Genomic DNA, 17,500 nt, shown 5'->3' on the forward strand with positions numbered 1-17,500 from the left:
TATAGTTGTGTAGTTGTGTAGCTGTGTGTAGTTGTGTAGTATCCTCACCTTGTCAGAACAGTAGCTGTGTGTAGTTGTATAGTTGTGTAGTTGTGTAGCTGTGTGTAGTTGTGTGTAGTTGTGTAGTATCCTCACCTTGTCAGAACAGTAGCTGTGGGTAGTTGTATAGTTGTGTAGTTGTGTAGCTGTGTGTAGTTGTGTAGTATCCTCACCTTGTCAGAACAGTAGCTGTGTGTAGTTGTATAGTTGTGTAGTTGTGTAGCTGTGTGTAGTTGTGTAGTATCCTCACCTTGTCAGAACAGTAGCTGTGTGTAGTTGTATAGTTGTGTAGTTGTGTAGCTGTGTGTAGTTGTGTGTAGTTGTGTAGTATCCTCACCTTGTCAGAACAGTAGCTGTGGGTAGTTGTATAGTTGTGTAGTTGTGTAGCTGTGTGTAGCTGTGTAGTATCCTCACCTTGTCAGAACAGTAGCTGTGTGTAGTTGTATAGTTGTGTAGTTGTGTAGCTGTGTGTAGTTGTGTGTAGTTGTGTAGTATCCTCACCTTGTCAGAACAGTAGCTGTGGGTAGTTGTATAGTTGTGTAGTTGTGTAGCTGTGTGTAGCTGTGTAGTATCCTCACCTTGTCAGAACAGTTGACTTTGGCTCCGTTATCCAGCAGAACTTTAACGATGTCTGCGTGTCCTCGACCTGCAGCCCAGATGATCGGATACACACTGTACTGCTGCACACACACACCAGAGGGGGGGAGAGGGGGTTAGGGTGTGTGTGTGTGTGTGTGTGTGTGTGTGTGTGTGTGTGTGTGTGTGTGTGTGTGTGTGTGTGTGTGTGTGTTACCTGTCCTGTAGTGTGTGTGTGTGTGTGTGTGTGTGTGTGCGTGTGTGTGTGTGTGTGTGTGTGTGTGTGTGTTACCTGTCCTGTAGTGTTGGGGTTTCCTCCATGCTCCAGCAGCAGCTCGGTGACATCCACTCGTCCTTTGTAAGCGGCCCACATCAGAGCCGTCCAGCCACCCTATTGACACGTCACAGAAATGTCACTCCTACTGTTTACTACATTTCCCATGATTCTTAACGCAGGCTGTGTCATGTGACCTCACCATGTCTCTGTGCTCGATGTAGGCGCTGTTCTCCAGCAGCTCCTTCACCACGTCGATGTGACCTTCTTTAGCCGCACTGATCAGAGCCGACCAGCAGTCCTGACCACAGAGAGAGGCGGTTACCATGGCAACATGATTAGCTCCGTTTCCTAGCAACCACAGCATCCCAGGTAGGAGGGAGGCGAAAGGGGAAGTCAGAATAAATAAATCATGCATTTCATTGGCTCACCACGTCGTCCAGGTTGACGTTAGCTCCTCTCCTGATCAGCTCCTGGACGATCTCCAGACTGCCCTGTTCAGCCGCCAGCATGAGAGGGGTCTGCCCGTTCTGTCAACAAACAAACAAACAAACAAGTCAGCCAGCAGCACGAAACAGAAACGTATAGAGAACAATACACAAAGAACTGATTGTTGGATGTTTATAAAAGACGTATCGATAAAAATAATAAAGATAAACGTACGTCGCTGCGTCCGTCCACCTCCTTAAAGCGGTCCAGGTGAGCTTTGAGGGCGGCCAGGTTCTCCTCCTCCACATAGCTGAACAGGTTCTGGATGGCCAGAGTGGTCATCTTGATGGATGTGGTGGTGTCCATGTCTGCTGTCTGTCACTACGCCCCCTGCTGACAGGAGACAGAACAACATCACTGCAGGAGACAGACTCTAGTGGACACTGGAGGAACTGCAGCTGTAAAGTTAGACATTTTAACATAGAGCTCTATGGGGACTGACTCACTGCAGGAGACAGACTCTAGTGGACACTGGAGGAACTGCAGCTGTAAAGTTAAACATTTTAACATGGAGCTCTATGGGGACTGACTCACTCTCCAAGCTTCTCCAGACTCTAGCGCCCCCCTCAGGACTGACTTATGTATCTCTGCTGCCTTCACTCATATTTACATGTTTTCATAATGAGAGTGATGTCCTGAATGATTGGCCTGAATTGGTCGTCTCCTTCCTGGAGTTCAGACGTTTCACAGTCTGACTGAAGTTTGACCCTCAGCAGCTTCCTTTAAAGTTTGCTCCCTGAACTGACCTCAGAGCACCACGCAGACTTCTCTCTGTGCTCTGCTCCACGCTGATATCACTTCAGTACACACACACAGTATGAAGGGGCTTTCAGACTGATTTCATTTCTAACTGTTACCATGGAAACTACCTGCATGGTCCACCAGCCAATCACACCTCTTGATCTTCACCGACTCTCCTGTGGAGATCAATAACGTTCATCACTACACTACCCATAAGCCTTATGGAGTTAAACCACCAATCAGAGGCGGCCTGTTGTCACCATGGAAACAGTATCCAAGATTCACAATCCTTATAATGCAGAGTGAATTATTATTATATCACTGTAATAATGGAAATTAATACAATAAAAAAACATCGATGTCAGAAGTCAAATCATCCTTTGATTGTTTTCATTATTTAATATTCTAAGAAGTGTTAGCAGCAGTCTGATACACAGATATTATGGGGTGTATTAAATACATGCAGCAGTACAGCCTTTATTTATTAATACTGTTTTCTTACAGTAAAAGAACAATAACACATCAAAGAATAGATATTAATCTGTCTGCACCTGTTCCTGCTGACCATGATTACATGATTAATAATATCTTCAATGTGCTGCAGGGATTTAAATATCTTTATTAACACGTAATGTCCTGATATAACAGGAATACTCGGTTATTTAAAGCTGTCAGTTCAATAAGAGCTTTAGCCTCGAGGTGACGCCCTGCACATTATTTACATGGGATTCACATTTTGACGTTACACCGGTGTCATGGATGTTACCGTCGCGTCAGTTCCAGTGTAACCTGAATAACCTTCATACAGAAAGACTGAATAAACACAACACGACACGTTCAGATAAACTCAGATAAACTCAGATAAACTCAGATAAACTCTTCATTGTCTGATTTAATGTTTAATTTGTAGGAATTCAACATTTCACCGATTTTTTTTCTCATCAAATCAGCGACGACTGAAGTGTCAATCAAACACGGATCGATGACGTGGGAGGATGCTGTAAAAGTCTTTACCTTCACAAGAGAATCAGATTCGGGTTAAGCGGGTTGGATTCGGGTCCAGCCGGGTTCCGGTGCCTGTTTCTGGGCGGGGTTGTCTTCGTTTCCTCGGCCTGTGTTCGGATGACAGCCTGGGCTCATTCTCCATCCGTGACAACAGCAGCCATCTTTGATCAGAACAACAACCGAGCGGCTCCGTGCCAGCCGGGAGAGCCAACCACAGCCCGCTGCTGCGTCAAGCCCGCCAAAACAAGACGACCTCTTCCGCTCACTGCTGTCAAAATAAAATGCATGTGAAGTCATCATGCATTTCAAGTGTCCAACTTTTCTTGAAGAAAATGTATTGTGATGCATTTTTCAATTCTTTCTGACCTCCGTATACAGCCTGGTAGTCACACTAATTCATTAAACGCCCCTTTCCATCATTTTTCTACCTAACCTGTGAGAAGACTACACTTGACATTTTATTTTGAAGGTGTTGTTAAAAACCGTAAACTGATTGTCGCCTTCAAACAGAGACAGCTTCATTTTTACACACAATTTATTTTATTCCACATATTTTAATAGCACGGACGGTTTCACCTGATGAATTTTATTACACTTAAATCAAACTATTTTTAATTTATCTTAAGAAAACAGAAAGCCAAAACGGACCAAAATATAATCAGTTTGTTATTGACAACGAGAAAGAAACTGGCAGAAGAAAGCTGCCATGTTTGTTTCGCCTATCAAATAACCTTTTCATTATATCATGTTATTTATTTCTGATTTATTTGCTAAAAGGTCAGAAAATGGTTCAGGTAACGAGTTAAACTAGCAGTAACCTCCGGTGTTGAAACATGAAGCCGATGCTGAAGTGTAACATCCTGCAGTTCCTGGAGTGTCCACTAGAGGCTGGCTGCAGAAGCACAGGAAGTCACATACACACCCATTCTAAAAAGCCTGTTTTTACAGCAGAGATGAACATGTTTACAGCCTGGTTCAAAAAACCAAATAGGTGTGATTAGCTCATGTCTCGATGGACACACACTGTACGGGGGGGTGAATGTTTTGATGACTCATCAGTTTTGATTTGATGAAGGATAAGAGTTATTCACAATAAGGCGTGTAGCTGACCTGATTGACAGGTGGGCGCGATGTAACGGTTTGTCAGGAGGTTTAAAACCCGCCTCAGCTCCAGCTCTCAGCCTGTCGTTAGGTTGACTGAAAGTTAGACTGAGACAGCATTTCCAGCATGGAGACCGCCATCGATGGGACTCCAGCGCCTCCTGCAGGAACAGACGAGGGATTTCAACCATCCTAAATTCACCTCACAGAAGAGTCAATTATTTATTCATATAGCTTCTGCAATCCAGGACCCAGTTCTTTAAAGGGTTTTCTAATCCGCCTCAGTTTTATCCCTGATCCGGACTCAGACTTCTCAGGAAAACAAAGTCTGGATTACCAGCGCTTTAAAAGGATAAAGGTTGTCAACATTTTCAATAGCCTCTAGCAGGTGTTTTAAAACAACACAATCTCTGTAATTATGGGAAGTTTGGGAACTGAAGCTTTTATAAACTACAGATCTTTAGTCGTATGACTTAAAAAAAAAGCTGCTGCTGATAATGACAGAGGGAGCTCAGCTGTCGTTAGCAACGTTGGCTACATGAGTTAGCAATTGTTGGGAATTGAAACCAATGACCCCGTAGGCCTTTAGATTAATGGTTGTTGGGGGTTGAAACAGGTTTATTGTTTGACAGCATACAATGATGTATGGTGGAAACCCTCATCTGGTTATATGGAGGAGATATCTGGTTTCAGAATACTGCTCAGGAAACCGGCCAATGAATCATACTCATGGAAAGTAACATGACTAAACAGCCTCAACGTCTGGAAGGGGACATGGTTTAGATTTGTTTCAGATGCTTTGTTAAACCATAACCTCTGACACATCACTGAGTCAGCAGATTATCTTTAATCTATATTAGCTTTAATTACTCATTAACAGCAGAGAGTCCGAGGAGGACTGATCCTGGTCATGTATCAGTTTATCAGGGTGTAAAGTGCAGAAAGGTGTTACCTTCCTGTTTCACTGCTCACCATTCTCCACCCCAGACTTTATGAAAGGGGGTATCTGTTCCTGTTGTATCTTATCCATCATCATGTTATTCATTCAGTGTTTATCTTTTTCATATAGCTCTCATATATATTTAGTTCTGTGGTTTTATATTTCATTTAGTACTACTTGCACATGTCTCTGTAAATATAAATATACAGTTCTGGTTAGATGTGTTAGTCCCATCACTGTCCACTTCTATCTCCACTCTTTTGATCTAGCTTCTATTTTAACTTTTGTATTTAAATAGACACTTTATATTTTTGGTCTACCTGCCCTGTCGTTAATCTACCGTTCTGTGTACCTTTGCATTATTACCCCCCGGGTTAGGGTTACCCCTAACCCTAACCCTAACCACAGGTGAATATTCTCCCAGCGTCACGTGTCCAAAAAAGAAATCTAAGCCTCTGTAATCATCAGCTGGGTCACATCCAGAGTGAACACATGAACCTTCAATAAAGTAACACATACGGAAATGAAACAAAGATTTTAATATGTGACAGAACAAACAGAGCATTTTGAAGGTGTTTCTCCCCAGACCATTTCACCAGAAGGTGATCGACAAATAAAATGTAATCAGGTTCCGGTAGTCTAGTGGTTAGTGCGTGCTCCCCATATGTCCAGGCTATGGTCCTCCAAGCGGGCGGGCCATGTGTGAATCCGGCCTGTTGCTCCCTTACTGTCTCTCATTTTCTGACTCTATCCACTGTTACTTTGGTTTAAATGATGGTTTTAATACATTCTCAGTTTTGAGTATTTATGTTTTATTCAAAGTGTTTGTTGTTTCTATTTTCTGAGTCCATAATACAAATTTACAGAGGCTATAGTCCTGGTATTAGCTGTGGCTGTGGGTTCAAATCCGACCGTCGCCCTTTGCTAAATGTCTCCCCCCCCCCCGTCTCTCTTCAGCGTTTCTACTTACGGCAAAAAGGCTGAAAAAAAAAAACCTGACTCCAGTTCTTAAGAATACCGCCGTCAAAGACGGAAAAAAGCATACCTCTATCACCGTCTTGTATAGCTGTGTTTTATGTTCTCGGCAGTAGATCTGTCCTAAATACACAGATCCATCTGAGAAGCTCAGTATTCAACGTCCTGGACATGAAGAGAAGGTTCAACGTTGTATGTGTCAATAGATTTGTATGTCTAGATTTTCTCTTTAGCATAGACGCTGGGTTTCATTTCACAAGATCTTTAGCTTACCCTTAACCAAACTGCTTTAGCCATGTAGCTGGAGCGTTAGCTAACCCCTAACCAAACTGCTTTAGCCGTTTAACTGGAGCGTTAGCTAACTCTTAACCAAACTGCTCTAGCCGTTTAACTGGAGCGTTAGCTAACCCTTAACCAAACTGCTTTAGCCGTTTAACTGGAGCGTTAGCTTACCCTTAACCAAACTGCTTTAGCCATGTAGCTGGAGCGTTAGCTAACCCCTAACCAAACTGCTTTAGCCGTTTAACTGGAGCGTTAGCTAACTCTTAACCAAACTGCTCTAGCCGTTTAACTGGAGCGTTAGCTAACCCTTAACCAAACTGCTTTAGCCGTTTAACTGGAGCGTTAGCTTACCCTTAACCAAACTGCTCTAGCCGTTTAACTGGAGCGTTAGCTTACCCTTAACCAAACTGCTCTAGCCGTTTAACTGGAGCGTTAGCTTACCCTTAACCAAACTGCTCTAGCCGTTTAACTGGAGCGTTAGCTTACCCTTAACCAAACTGCTTTAGCCGTTTAACTGGAGCGTTAGCTAACCCCTAACCAAACTGCTTTAGCCGTTTAACTGGAGCGTTAGCTAACTCTTAACCAAACTGCTCTAGCCGTTTAACTGGAGCGTTAGCTAACCCTTAACCAAACTGCTTTAGCCGTTTAACTGGAGCGTTAGCTTACCCTTAACCAAACTGCTTTAGCCATGTAGCTGGAGCGTTAGCTAACCCCTAACCAAACTGCTTTAGCCGTTTAACTGGAGCGTTAGCTAACTCTTAACCAAACTGCTCTAGCCGTTTAACTGGAGCGTTAGCTAACCCTTAACCAAACTGCTTTAGCCGTTTAACTGGAGCGTTAGCTTACCCTTAACCAAACTGCTCTAGCCGTTTAACTGGAGCGTTAGCTTACCCTTAACCAAACTGCTCTAGCCGTTTAACTGGAGCGTTAGCTTACCCTTAACCAAACTGCTCTAGCCGTTTAACTGGAGCGTTAGCTTACCCTTAACCAAACTGCTTTAGCCGTTTAACTGGAGCGTTAGCTTACCCTTAACCAAACTGCTTTAGCCGTTTAACTGGAGCGTTAGCTAACCCTTAACCAAACTGCTCTAGCCGTTTAACTGGAGCGTTAGCTAACCCTTAACCAAACTGCTTTAGCCGTTTAACTGGAGCGTTAGCTTACCCTTAACCAAACTGCTCTAGCCGTTTAACTGGAGCGTTAGCTTACCCTTAACCAAACTGCTCTAGCCGTTTAACTGGAGCGTTAGCTTACCCTTAACCAAACTGCTCTAGCCGTTTAACTGGAGCGTTAGCTTACCCTTAACCAAACTGCTCTAGCCGTTTAACTGGAGCGTTAGCTTACCCTTAACCAAACTGCTTTAGCCGTTTAACTGGAGCGTTAGCTTACCCTTAACCAAACTGCTCTAGCCGTTTAACTGGAGCGTTAGCTTACCCTTAACCAAACTGCTCTAGCCGTTTAACTGGAGCGTTAGCTTACCCTTAACCAAACTGCTCTAGCCGTTTAACTGGAGCGTTAGCTTACCCTTAACCAAACTGCTCTAGCCGTTTAACTGGAGCGTTAGCTTACCCTTAACCAAACTGCTTTAGCCGTTTAACTGGAGCGTTAGCTTACCCTTAACCAAACTGCTTTAGCCGTTTAACTGGAGCGTTAGCTTACCCTTAACCAAACTGCTTTAGCCGTTTAACTGGAGCGTTAGCTTACCCTTAACCAAACTGCTTTAGCCGTTTAACTGGAGCGTTAGCTTACCCTTAACCAAACTGCTTTAGCCGTTTAACTGGAGCGTTAGCTAACCCCTAACCAAACTGCTTTAGCCGTTTAACTGGAGCGTTAGCTAACCCCTAACCAAACTGCTCTAGCCGTTTAACTGGAGCGTTAGCTAACCCTTAACCAAACTGCTCTAGCCGTTTAACTGGAGCGTTAGCTTACCCTTAACCAAACTGCTCTAGCCGTTTAACTGGAGCGTTAGCTTACCCTTAACCAAACTGCTCTAGCCGTTTAACTGGAGCGTTAGCTTACCCTTAACCAAACTGCTTTAGCCGTTTAACTGGAGCGTTAGCTAACCCTTAACCAAACTGCTCTAGCCGTTTAACTGGAGCGTTAGCTTACCCTTAACCAAACTGCTTTAGCCGTTTAACTGGAGCGTTAGCTAACCCTTAACCAAACTGCTCTAGCCGTTTAACTGGAGCGTTAGCTAACCCTTAACCAAACTGCTCTAGCCGTTTAACTGGAGCGTTAGCTAACCCTTAACCAAACTGCTCTAGCCGTTTAACTGGAGCGTTAGCTAACCCTTAACCAAACTGCTCTAGCCGTTTAACTGGAGCGTTAGCTTACCCTTAACCAAACTGCTTTAGCCGTTTAACTGGAGCGTTAGCTAACCCTTAACCAAACTGCTCTAGCCGTTTAACTGGAGCGTTAGCTAACCCTTAACCAAACTGCTTTAGCCATGTAACTGGAACCTAACCTTTATGGTACAGAAACAGTTCGGGTGTCTACGGCTCATTTCTAGACTCTTTGTGAGTTTTAAATTGTCGATCAGAAGAAGAGGTCCTCTTTAAATCTAAAAGCTGAAGATGTTCTCTGGAAAGCGATGGAGGAACGTAATCTGAGCAGTTTTCAGTTCACATCAAAGAAACTTCTTTCAGAGTTTGACTTTATTTCCTAAAAGTTTGTGAAACATTTTCCTCTTCTTCAAACTGAATGTCCACACATCTTACATCAAACCACAATCTTTTTGGATTCACATAAATTACATAAATAACAGGTCGACAAAAACTGACATCTACAAATGTAAACACAACGTCCTCATCAGCAATCACACATCAAGAGTTAATACTGACTCTGCAAAGTAGCTCCTCTCTTTTTGTTGTAAAAAAACAAAACAAATAAGGCGACTGAGTGGAATAAACATTGGCACTTTTCTCTCGTTTCCATGAATACTGTGAAGATGTGATGGAGGAGATAATAACACAATGAGAGTCAGGGGGGAGAGGTGAAACATCTTTCAGAACCTTTTCTTTGTTTAATGCACTGATTCATTGGCCTGATCACTCATTCACCTGACTCATGTAGTCATACCACACCACCTCACTCTTTCCATATTCATCCTTTACAGTAATCCTCCCTTCATTCATTTCTGTAGTCCTGCAGTCAAAGAAAATGGAGTCAGTTCATTACTACAAAGATGGCCACGATAGTTCAGGGCAGTTTGAGTTGTTCCTCACACGGCTTCTACATGTGAAGGTACAGTATATAAACGTATGTATATATCCTCCGTCGCTGCAGAGTCTTCTCAGTCGACCATCTTGTCAGAAAATGTTCCAGTCTGTTGGCTATGAAGTGAGTCCAAACACCATCCTGGTCCTCGTTAAGAGTTTTCATCAAGAACAACACAGGCCTATAAAATCTGGACCTTCTGTCCCCATTAATACAGTATTTAGACTTCATGGTGGTCTTTCTCAGACAGGAGGAAGGGTTCTTTCATATGGTTCACCTCCTTGTCTTTCTTTACAAGTTAAAGGAAATATAAGGTTGAACACGACTCCTAATTGTCCTCATGTGGTTTTTTCCTTCCGGCTGCAGTTGCTGTCTGTTGCCTCTAGGTGGCCCTGGACTTGGACTGGGCCCTGAAGAAGGTTCTTCTGCTGGTCTTTGAGGCGGAGATGTCTGGGTTTGACCGGTAGTGCCAGGGCCAGAAGAATGCAGCCAATATGGAGGCTCAAGTACCAGGACCTGCAGGACGGACGAGGGGGGGGGGACAAGTGAGGATTAGAAAAGATGAGGAATCTAAAACACTTCTTAAAACGACATGAGAAACTGAAATCCTGATAGTCCGGTTTGGCCCTCCTTTCCCCACCAGCTCAATTTGTAATAAAGTCGGCCCCATAGTCAGCATGAGGAACCTTGCGATCATTTTTGACTCCTCCATTAAATAAACTCTGTGGTGAGACGCTTCTTTCTCCCACTGCGAGCCTTATCCAAAGTGAACTGTTTTTAACTTCACAAGACAAAAACTCCTCCATGCTTCGATCCTCAGCATGTCTTGTCAGGTCCCCCCAGCGATTCATCATGTTTGTCTGTTATCATCATAACCTTAGTATCATAAGGAAACCTGAATCAAACTTAAACAGGAGGTAAAGCTCACCACAGACATTTATCTTTGATTGATACACATTGAAACAATCTGACACAAACATGAACCTGAGTTAAGGCTGTCTGCTTTCCTGACCTGTAAAACTTGATGGACGGACCCACAGACAGAAGGACAAAAGGCACCACCGTGTAGCAGATGGCGATCTGAGTGGCTGCCCACGTGATGACATCATAAACCATTTTGTGGGTGGATGATTGCAGGAAGTACGGCCGAACGTTGTGTCTGACCTGTGAGAACATAATGTTTATTCAAATAGCAGCAGACAAAGTGCAGAAATCAGTGACCAGCTCACAGCTAACAGGTAAAAGCTAACAGCTAACAGTGAGTTTACAGGCTGCTCAGTTCAAAGATTGCCATGGGCTCCCAGCCCGACAGCTAACACTTAGCAGACTCATTAGCTTACAGGTTAGCTCCTTAATGACAGCCAACAGCGAGTTAATTGTCTCAGAAGTTAAAAGCTATTTGGATGATAAGTAAAAAGTTAAAAGGCTCAGAAGCTAACAGCTAACATGTTAAAAGGTTAAAGCTAAAAGCTAACGGTTATACGGCTCAGAAGCTAACAGTGAGTTTACAGGCTCCTCAGTTCAAAGATTGCCACGGGCTTCCAGCCCGACAGCTAACACTTAGCTAACAGTTAATCGTCTAAAAGCCAACTGTAAGTTAATGGACTCATCAGATAACAGTTATAAGGCTTAGAAGCTAACAGCTAACAGATAAAAGGCTAGGGAGCTAACAGTAAGTTAGCTGGCTCTTAAGCTAGCAGTCATTCACTGTGCCCTCAACCCCCTAAGCTATAAAGTAAATCAAGCTAGTGAACTATGAACTATCCGCTAGCGGGCTTTAACGTAAAAGTAAAAACTAGCGGGGACTCATCAGCTTAGCTAACAGCAGGTAAGTCGTCTCCCTTGTTAACAGAAAATGATTAATGTTATTTGACCTCGATAGAGTAGGGACGGTTTAAAGAAAAACAATGTATGTCATTTTATGAGAATAATTTAGGCTAAATGTTTTAATTTTGAGTGGTAGCTTATACCAGAAGAGCAGCTAGCCCTCCGCCAAAATTACAACTTTATTCTGGATTTCTCAGGATTTTCTTCTCTAACAGCACCCGGTGGACTCGTGACATAACAGGTGACAGCTGTTAGCTTATTAGCAGGACTTATTTACAGCTAACAGTGCTCTGTGGTCTCCTAAGCTAACGGTTAGCAGGGACAGCTCACCGCTCTGGCAGCCAGCGTGATGACGATGCCGGTGAGGAAGGTGAGGTAGTAGCCTGGATAAGCTCCGTGCCACATGGCCGACAGGATGAAGGTGGCTGCTGTCGGGTGGAAGGGACACCTCTCGTAACACACCCTGTCACACAGACGTTTATATATTTAATATTCATCAGGTTACATTAGCATCTGTCCTCTTCCACCTGACTCTGTGAGGATTCACTATCACTGTAGAAATCAGAATAAATGACATCACCTTTTCAGCCAATGAGCCGTCTGAATGTTCCAGTTGTCGAGGAAAACTTTGAAGCTGGTGGCTAACTGAAACAAAGCAGAAGAAAGCAGAGTTCAAGTCAATGTTATCTCAAGAATAGGTGTAGCCTAGGTGATGCCAAAAAAGTCCTCTTGTCCAGCTAGCTTAGCTGGCGGGCTATTTAGCCAAGATTGAACCTCTAACATTAACAAGCTAGGCTCATTAGTAAGCTAATTGCTATATGGTTCAAAGGGTCATCAGCTAAGAGCTAAAAATGTGATGATGATTCTTCAGTTTATATGAGTTAGCAAATCAATAAGCTAACAGTTAGAAAATAGTTCACAGATTGATGATTTAACAGCAAAGTGAATTTATGAGATCTCAACTAGCAGTTAGTTAGCGGACTCATCAGCTAAAGCCTAGTTCAATGATTCATCAGCTAGCAGATAGTTTTGGGAATTATAAGCTTAAAGTTAAGAGTTAGCTAATATATTTTTTGGCTAACAGTTAAGAGTTAGCTAATGGATTTGTTGGCTAACAGTTAAGAGTTAGCTAATGGATTTGTTGGCTAACAGTTAAGAGTTAGCTAATGGATTTGTTGGCTAACAGTTAAGAGTTAGCTAATGGATTTGTTGGCTAACAGTTAAGAGTTAGCGTATAGATTCAATGGTGAGCATTTTGGATTCTTCCGCTAACAGCTAGCAGTGAGTTAGCAGGTTCCAGGACAGTTTTCATCGACCCGCTGTTCAAAGTTCAGTCCTCTGAGGATCCTCACCTCGATGTTGAGGATCCTCAGGTTGGAGATGAGGTCCCAGCGAGGTGAGCCATCTTCATCGTAGCCGTTGAAGCCAAAGCCGGCGGCATTGTTGATAGCATCCGCTGAGGTTAAAAGACAAAAGAAAAAAGGTCGACAGGTTAACATGTGAGTCAGGTGAGATAGAAGATCCCGAGGCAAAGCCATTTGGAGAATAGAAAGATGGAAAGAAAAAGCAGATCCAGGTTTCAGACACTCACCGAGCGTCCAGACGAAGTAGTACTTTGGTCTGGTGGTCAGCATGGACAGGTACAGGTAGACCACCTGAGCGTAGAATGGCGTGTTGGCGATGAAGTCATCGTCGATGTTTCGTTCGACGGGGAACACTTTACAGACGGACAGGAAGACGAGCAGGCAGAAGAAGGAGGTGGCCACTTTCCGGACCACTTCAGTCTGCACAAACAAAAAACAAAGATTATTTTTCACTTTGTCTGTGAGAATAACGGAGAGCGTCTGGTTTCACAGCTTTAAAACGCCCTGAGGACACGACCGGGTGGTCGTGGATATTCATGGAAGGTTAAGGTTATATTAGTGGTCGTTTGTCGTACGTTTGGAGAGGGCTCGCTCTGCTTCAGCTTCCCATAGGACTTCCTGTCGGCCTCCTGGTCTCTATGGCGCCGTGGGTCTCCCTCGATGAAGGCGATGTAGTCGTTGTAGGAGCAGGTGGGTCCGGCTAGGATCCCCATGAAGTTACAGTTGTAGCTGAAGTACTCCAGCAGGCTGGGCATCCTCCTGAAACCATGAATGATCAGTGAGGAGAAAAGAACTGAGGGGACCTGAAGACTCCTCTAGTCTCCTATTGTGCTGCTCTGCTTTTCACAGGGACAGAAAGAATGAGTTCTAACTCTGTTCTAACACGATGTTGTTGTCTGGAAGTCTTAAACGCACACAATGTTGGCGCTACCAGAATGTCTGTGAGAGACCGTCTTTGCCTGATTCATTCCATGAGAGAGAGAAAGAAACTTCTCCACAGCTACATTTGTTCATAGAATTCACTTTAGGTTCAAACACGACGTAAGGCTTCATTGATGGGTTAACCCTCATGCATCATTATGGACATTTTAATCCATTTGGTCAAATGTTTACTCTTTATCTGGCCATCATTTTGTCTGTGTTTGTGCATATGACACACATTTTTTGTAAGAAAGACTCTCTTGAACATTTTTGAATGCAGATTTTATTTTTTTAATAGATCAATAGAACACTGAGAAACATGTTTACTACCCTCTGAAGTCACAAGGAAGGTCCTCTGAAGGACAAAAAATGTCCACTTACAAAAAACTGCTATAAAAATAGAACAGATTGATATTTTCTTCTACTTTTTTCTGCATACATGTCTTAAACAACTTCAGCCCTGCTCAAAACTACCAAACATTCAATCATTTTTAGGAATTTAACCCTTTAAATGCCAGTTTGATTACTTGATGTCACTGTTGTTATTTATGAAATAAAAACACAAAAATTAGTTATTTTCCATAAAACAAATATTTGGTGGCTGGGGGATTTTTTTTAAATCAGTCTTGGATATGTCAAAGATTATCCAAAATATTGACTTTGATGCATTGTTAGTTTTTGTGTAGCATCAGATTTAAAATGTAGTTCCCTGTTTGGACATTGGAGGGCGGAAATGTCCAATTTACAAAAACTGATATAAAAATAGAACAGATTGATATTTTTTTCTACTTTTTTTTGCCAAAATCTCTTAAACAACTTCAGCCCTGCTCAAAACTATCAACTATTGAATACTTTTTTATTTTTTTTTAAGATTTATTTTGGGCTTTTCGTGCCTTTAATGCAGAGAGAGAACAGTGGACAGAGTCTGAAACCAGGGAGAGAGAGCGGGGAATGACATGTGGAAAGGGGCCACGGGTGGAAGCGAACCCGAGCCTACCGCTCGAGACGAGAGTCTCAATACATCAATACAACCCTTAACCCAACCATTGCGCAACCAGCGCGCCCCTAACTATTGAATAATTATCAGGAATTTAACCCCTTTAAATGCCAGTTTGATTACATAATTCTGGCATTTAAAGGGTTAAATTCCTAAAAATGATTGAATGTTTGGTAGTTTTGAGCAGGGCTGAAGTTGTTAAAGAGATTCATGCAAAAAAAGTAGAAAAAAATACCAATCTGTTCTATTTGTATAGCAGTTTTTTGTAAGTGGACATTTTTGTCCTTAACGACTTAAGAGGGTCGTAAATTAAACTGATGCCTGAGGGTTAAGCATGTTTACAGCTCTATAGATAATAAAAGACCACACCACTGTTTAGAAATGTTTTTGAAAAGAGATGCTGTAATGACACAAACCTTATGGCCAGAATCTTCTGTCCTGGAGTCAGATGTTCCTCTTTCCGTGCCATCCCTGCTCCAAACACATCCAAACTCAACTTTAAAAACATTCAAACAACAACAAACTGAATGAGGCTACAAGTCACCCCACTCTTACCGTCGTGGATTTCAAAGGCCAGGCTGGTGATCTTCTGTGTGATCACCATCATGGGGCTGCAGAGAGACATGAGAACACCTCACTGACTTTATTCAGAGAGAAACATCAGGAATATAAAAAGTGTGATGTTTCAGCCGGCTCACCCTGTGAAGTCTGCAGAGTACATGCCGTAGTCGAAGACGTACACTCGAGTGATCTGACACAGACTCAGATAGCTGAGAGCCACCAGGAGGCAGTACCTGCAAATCAAACACCACCCAGTTAGTGCCCCCTACAGGCTGCTGTGCTCATTATAGCTGCAAAACAACAGCAGGCTCCTTCTGATCTTCAGGTTTCAGGACAGAAGCTGCAGTTCCTCCAGTGTCCACTAGAGTCTGTCTCCTGCAGTGAGTCAGTCCCCATCAGGTCCCAGCTCTTATTTTATCTGCACACTCTGTATGGGGCTAAGATTTTTATTACTCAGCCATTTTGATTTGATCAGGACTAAGAGTCATTCATACATTTGCATAATTGGAGGAGTGGCTTGGTTGACTGAAAGGTGGGCGTGTTCTAAATGTTTTGCCTCAATACAGTGCAGTTACATTTAAAGACCTTTAGTTGGCATCAAGGTTCAGCGAACCAAATTCCTTCATATTGTTGCTTTAAGCCCCGCCTCCACTCCTCTTTCCTCAAATAGGAAACATTAGAGTTAAGCTGACCTTGTCGCCGACGCCCGCTTGGGACACACGGTGAGGTAGAGTCAGGCTTCAGAACCTCTCTTCAGAAGCTCATGGTGGACGTAGGGTTGGTATCAAACACACATTTTAAACTTGGATATGATTCTATTCAAAATCAATCGATACCTGTTTAATACCATGGCAACAAAAACAGAAGTCCTAGGAAACAACACTGGGTCATTTCTTGTTTTTAAAGACCAAAAAACTGCAGGTAAACTCCAGCACACTTTGCAACTTGTCTTATGAAATAGATTAAACTTTTTAAAGGTTTGATTCCTGAACATCCACCTAAGTGACTTTCTCTCTCTGATTCTCTCTGTGGTTGTACCGGGAAGCTTTGAATAAACACACAGATAAAGCTCTCTGCCACAAAGACAAGACCAAGGGACCCGAGTATTAAGTATGACATCATCATGACATCATCAGCAGGCCCCTGTAGGCAGCAGAACATCAGTGAAGAACAAGACGCTGAATCAGCTGTTTGTGAACACCAGGAAAAAAAACACTGACAGTGTCCACTGGGGGAGGTCAAAGATCACAGACCAGGAGCAAATCTGGCCCCTGAGAAAATCTTTGAACCCAGACAGAGTGTAGTCAACTAAGCTGCATCCTCCAAGCAACCAAATACTGCAGTTCCTCCAGTGTCCACTAGAGTCTGTCTCCTGCAGTGAGTCAGTCCTCATAGAGCTCTATGTTAAAATGTCTAACTTTACAGCTGCAGTTCCTCCAGTGTCCACTAGAGTCTGTCTCCTGCAGTGAGTCAGTCCCCATAGAGCTCTATGTTAAAATGTCCAACTTTACAGCTGCAGTTCCTCCAGTGTCCACTAGAGTCTGTCTCCTGCAGTGAGTCAGTCCCCATAGAGCTCTATGTTAAAATGTCTAACTTTACAGCTGCAGTTCCTCCAGTGTCCACTAGAGTCTGTCTCCTGCAGTGAGTCAGTCCCCATAGAGCTCTATGTTAAAATGTCTAACTTTACAGCTGCAGTTCCTCCAGTGTCCACTGGAGTCTGTCTCCTGCAGTGAGTCAGTCCCCATAGAGCTCTATGTTAAAATGTCTAACTTTACAGCTGCAGTTCCTCCAGTGTCCACTAGAGTCTGTCTCCTGCAGTGAGTCAGTGAGTCCCCCCCCTTCCACTTCCTGAAGCTTACTTGTGCATGTGTTCCACTCCAGTCAGGATCATGATGCCGTAGGTGAGTCCACTCTGAAACAGGAAGTGAAGGGCGTACCTGGACAACACAGGAAGTGAGGTTGTCAACACAAACGGTACTTTGATACTTTACGATGTCTGTTATTTTAATCATCGATGGAATCCAAAAGTACCAACACTTTAAGAAACAACATCTAATTCATCAGACAGGTGTGGAGGAGAGGAAGCTGCAGGTAAACTTCTGCACGCTGATTGGACAACTCGGTTGGTAACTTTTAACTGGCCGCCGAAAATGCCACACCCCTCAGCGCCAGCTTTACCTTAAATAGTTAAATAT

The 17,500-nt window shown here is 43.2% G+C and overlaps 2 protein-coding genes across 6 annotated transcripts in view; both read right to left on the reverse strand.

Annotated features, from left to right (window-relative positions):
• kidins220b (kinase D-interacting substrate 220b) overlaps positions 1-3,341 on the reverse strand; it is a 28,726-nt gene extending 25,385 nt beyond the window's left edge. For 3 of the 5 annotated variants that reach the window (XM_065963552.1, XM_065963551.1, XM_065963549.1), the window contains exons 1-6: positions 3,134-3,341; positions 1,553-1,708; positions 1,321-1,419; positions 1,092-1,190; positions 908-1,006; positions 618-719 (exon numbers count right to left, since the gene is read on the reverse strand). In XM_065963552.1, the coding sequence (XP_065819624.1) occupies positions 618-719; positions 908-1,006; positions 1,092-1,190; positions 1,321-1,419; positions 1,553-1,684 (531 nt within the window). In that variant the 5' untranslated portion in view covers positions 1,685-1,708; positions 3,134-3,341. Of the gene's footprint in view, positions 1-617; positions 720-907; positions 1,007-1,091; positions 1,191-1,320; positions 1,420-1,552; positions 1,712-3,133 lie in introns of all 5 variants that reach the window. The other 2 variants (XM_065963550.1, XM_065963553.1) reach the window with 2 other exon arrangements.
• Positions 3,342-9,055: 5,714 nt separating this feature from the next.
• mboat2b (membrane bound O-acyltransferase domain containing 2b) overlaps positions 9,056-17,500 on the reverse strand; it is a 16,444-nt gene continuing 7,999 nt past the window's right edge. Inside the window, exons 3-13 of the mRNA XM_065963561.1 lie at positions 17,165-17,242; positions 15,443-15,538; positions 15,300-15,355; positions 15,161-15,215; positions 13,402-13,585; positions 13,054-13,246; positions 12,815-12,918; positions 12,043-12,107; positions 11,793-11,925; positions 10,648-10,799; positions 9,056-10,151 (exon numbers count right to left, since the gene is read on the reverse strand). Of these exons, the coding sequence (XP_065819633.1) occupies positions 9,974-10,151; positions 10,648-10,799; positions 11,793-11,925; positions 12,043-12,107; positions 12,815-12,918; positions 13,054-13,246; positions 13,402-13,585; positions 15,161-15,215; positions 15,300-15,355; positions 15,443-15,538; positions 17,165-17,242 (1,294 nt within the window). The 3' untranslated portion in view covers positions 9,056-9,973. The remainder of the gene's footprint in view (positions 10,152-10,647; positions 10,800-11,792; positions 11,926-12,042; positions 12,108-12,814; positions 12,919-13,053; positions 13,247-13,401; positions 13,586-15,160; positions 15,216-15,299; positions 15,356-15,442; positions 15,539-17,164; positions 17,243-17,500) is intronic.

This window comes from Labrus bergylta, chromosome 15 (assembly GCF_963930695.1).
Source record: "Labrus bergylta chromosome 15, fLabBer1.1, whole genome shotgun sequence".
In the NCBI taxonomy this organism is placed as follows: domain Eukaryota; kingdom Metazoa; phylum Chordata; class Actinopteri; order Labriformes; family Labridae; genus Labrus; species Labrus bergylta.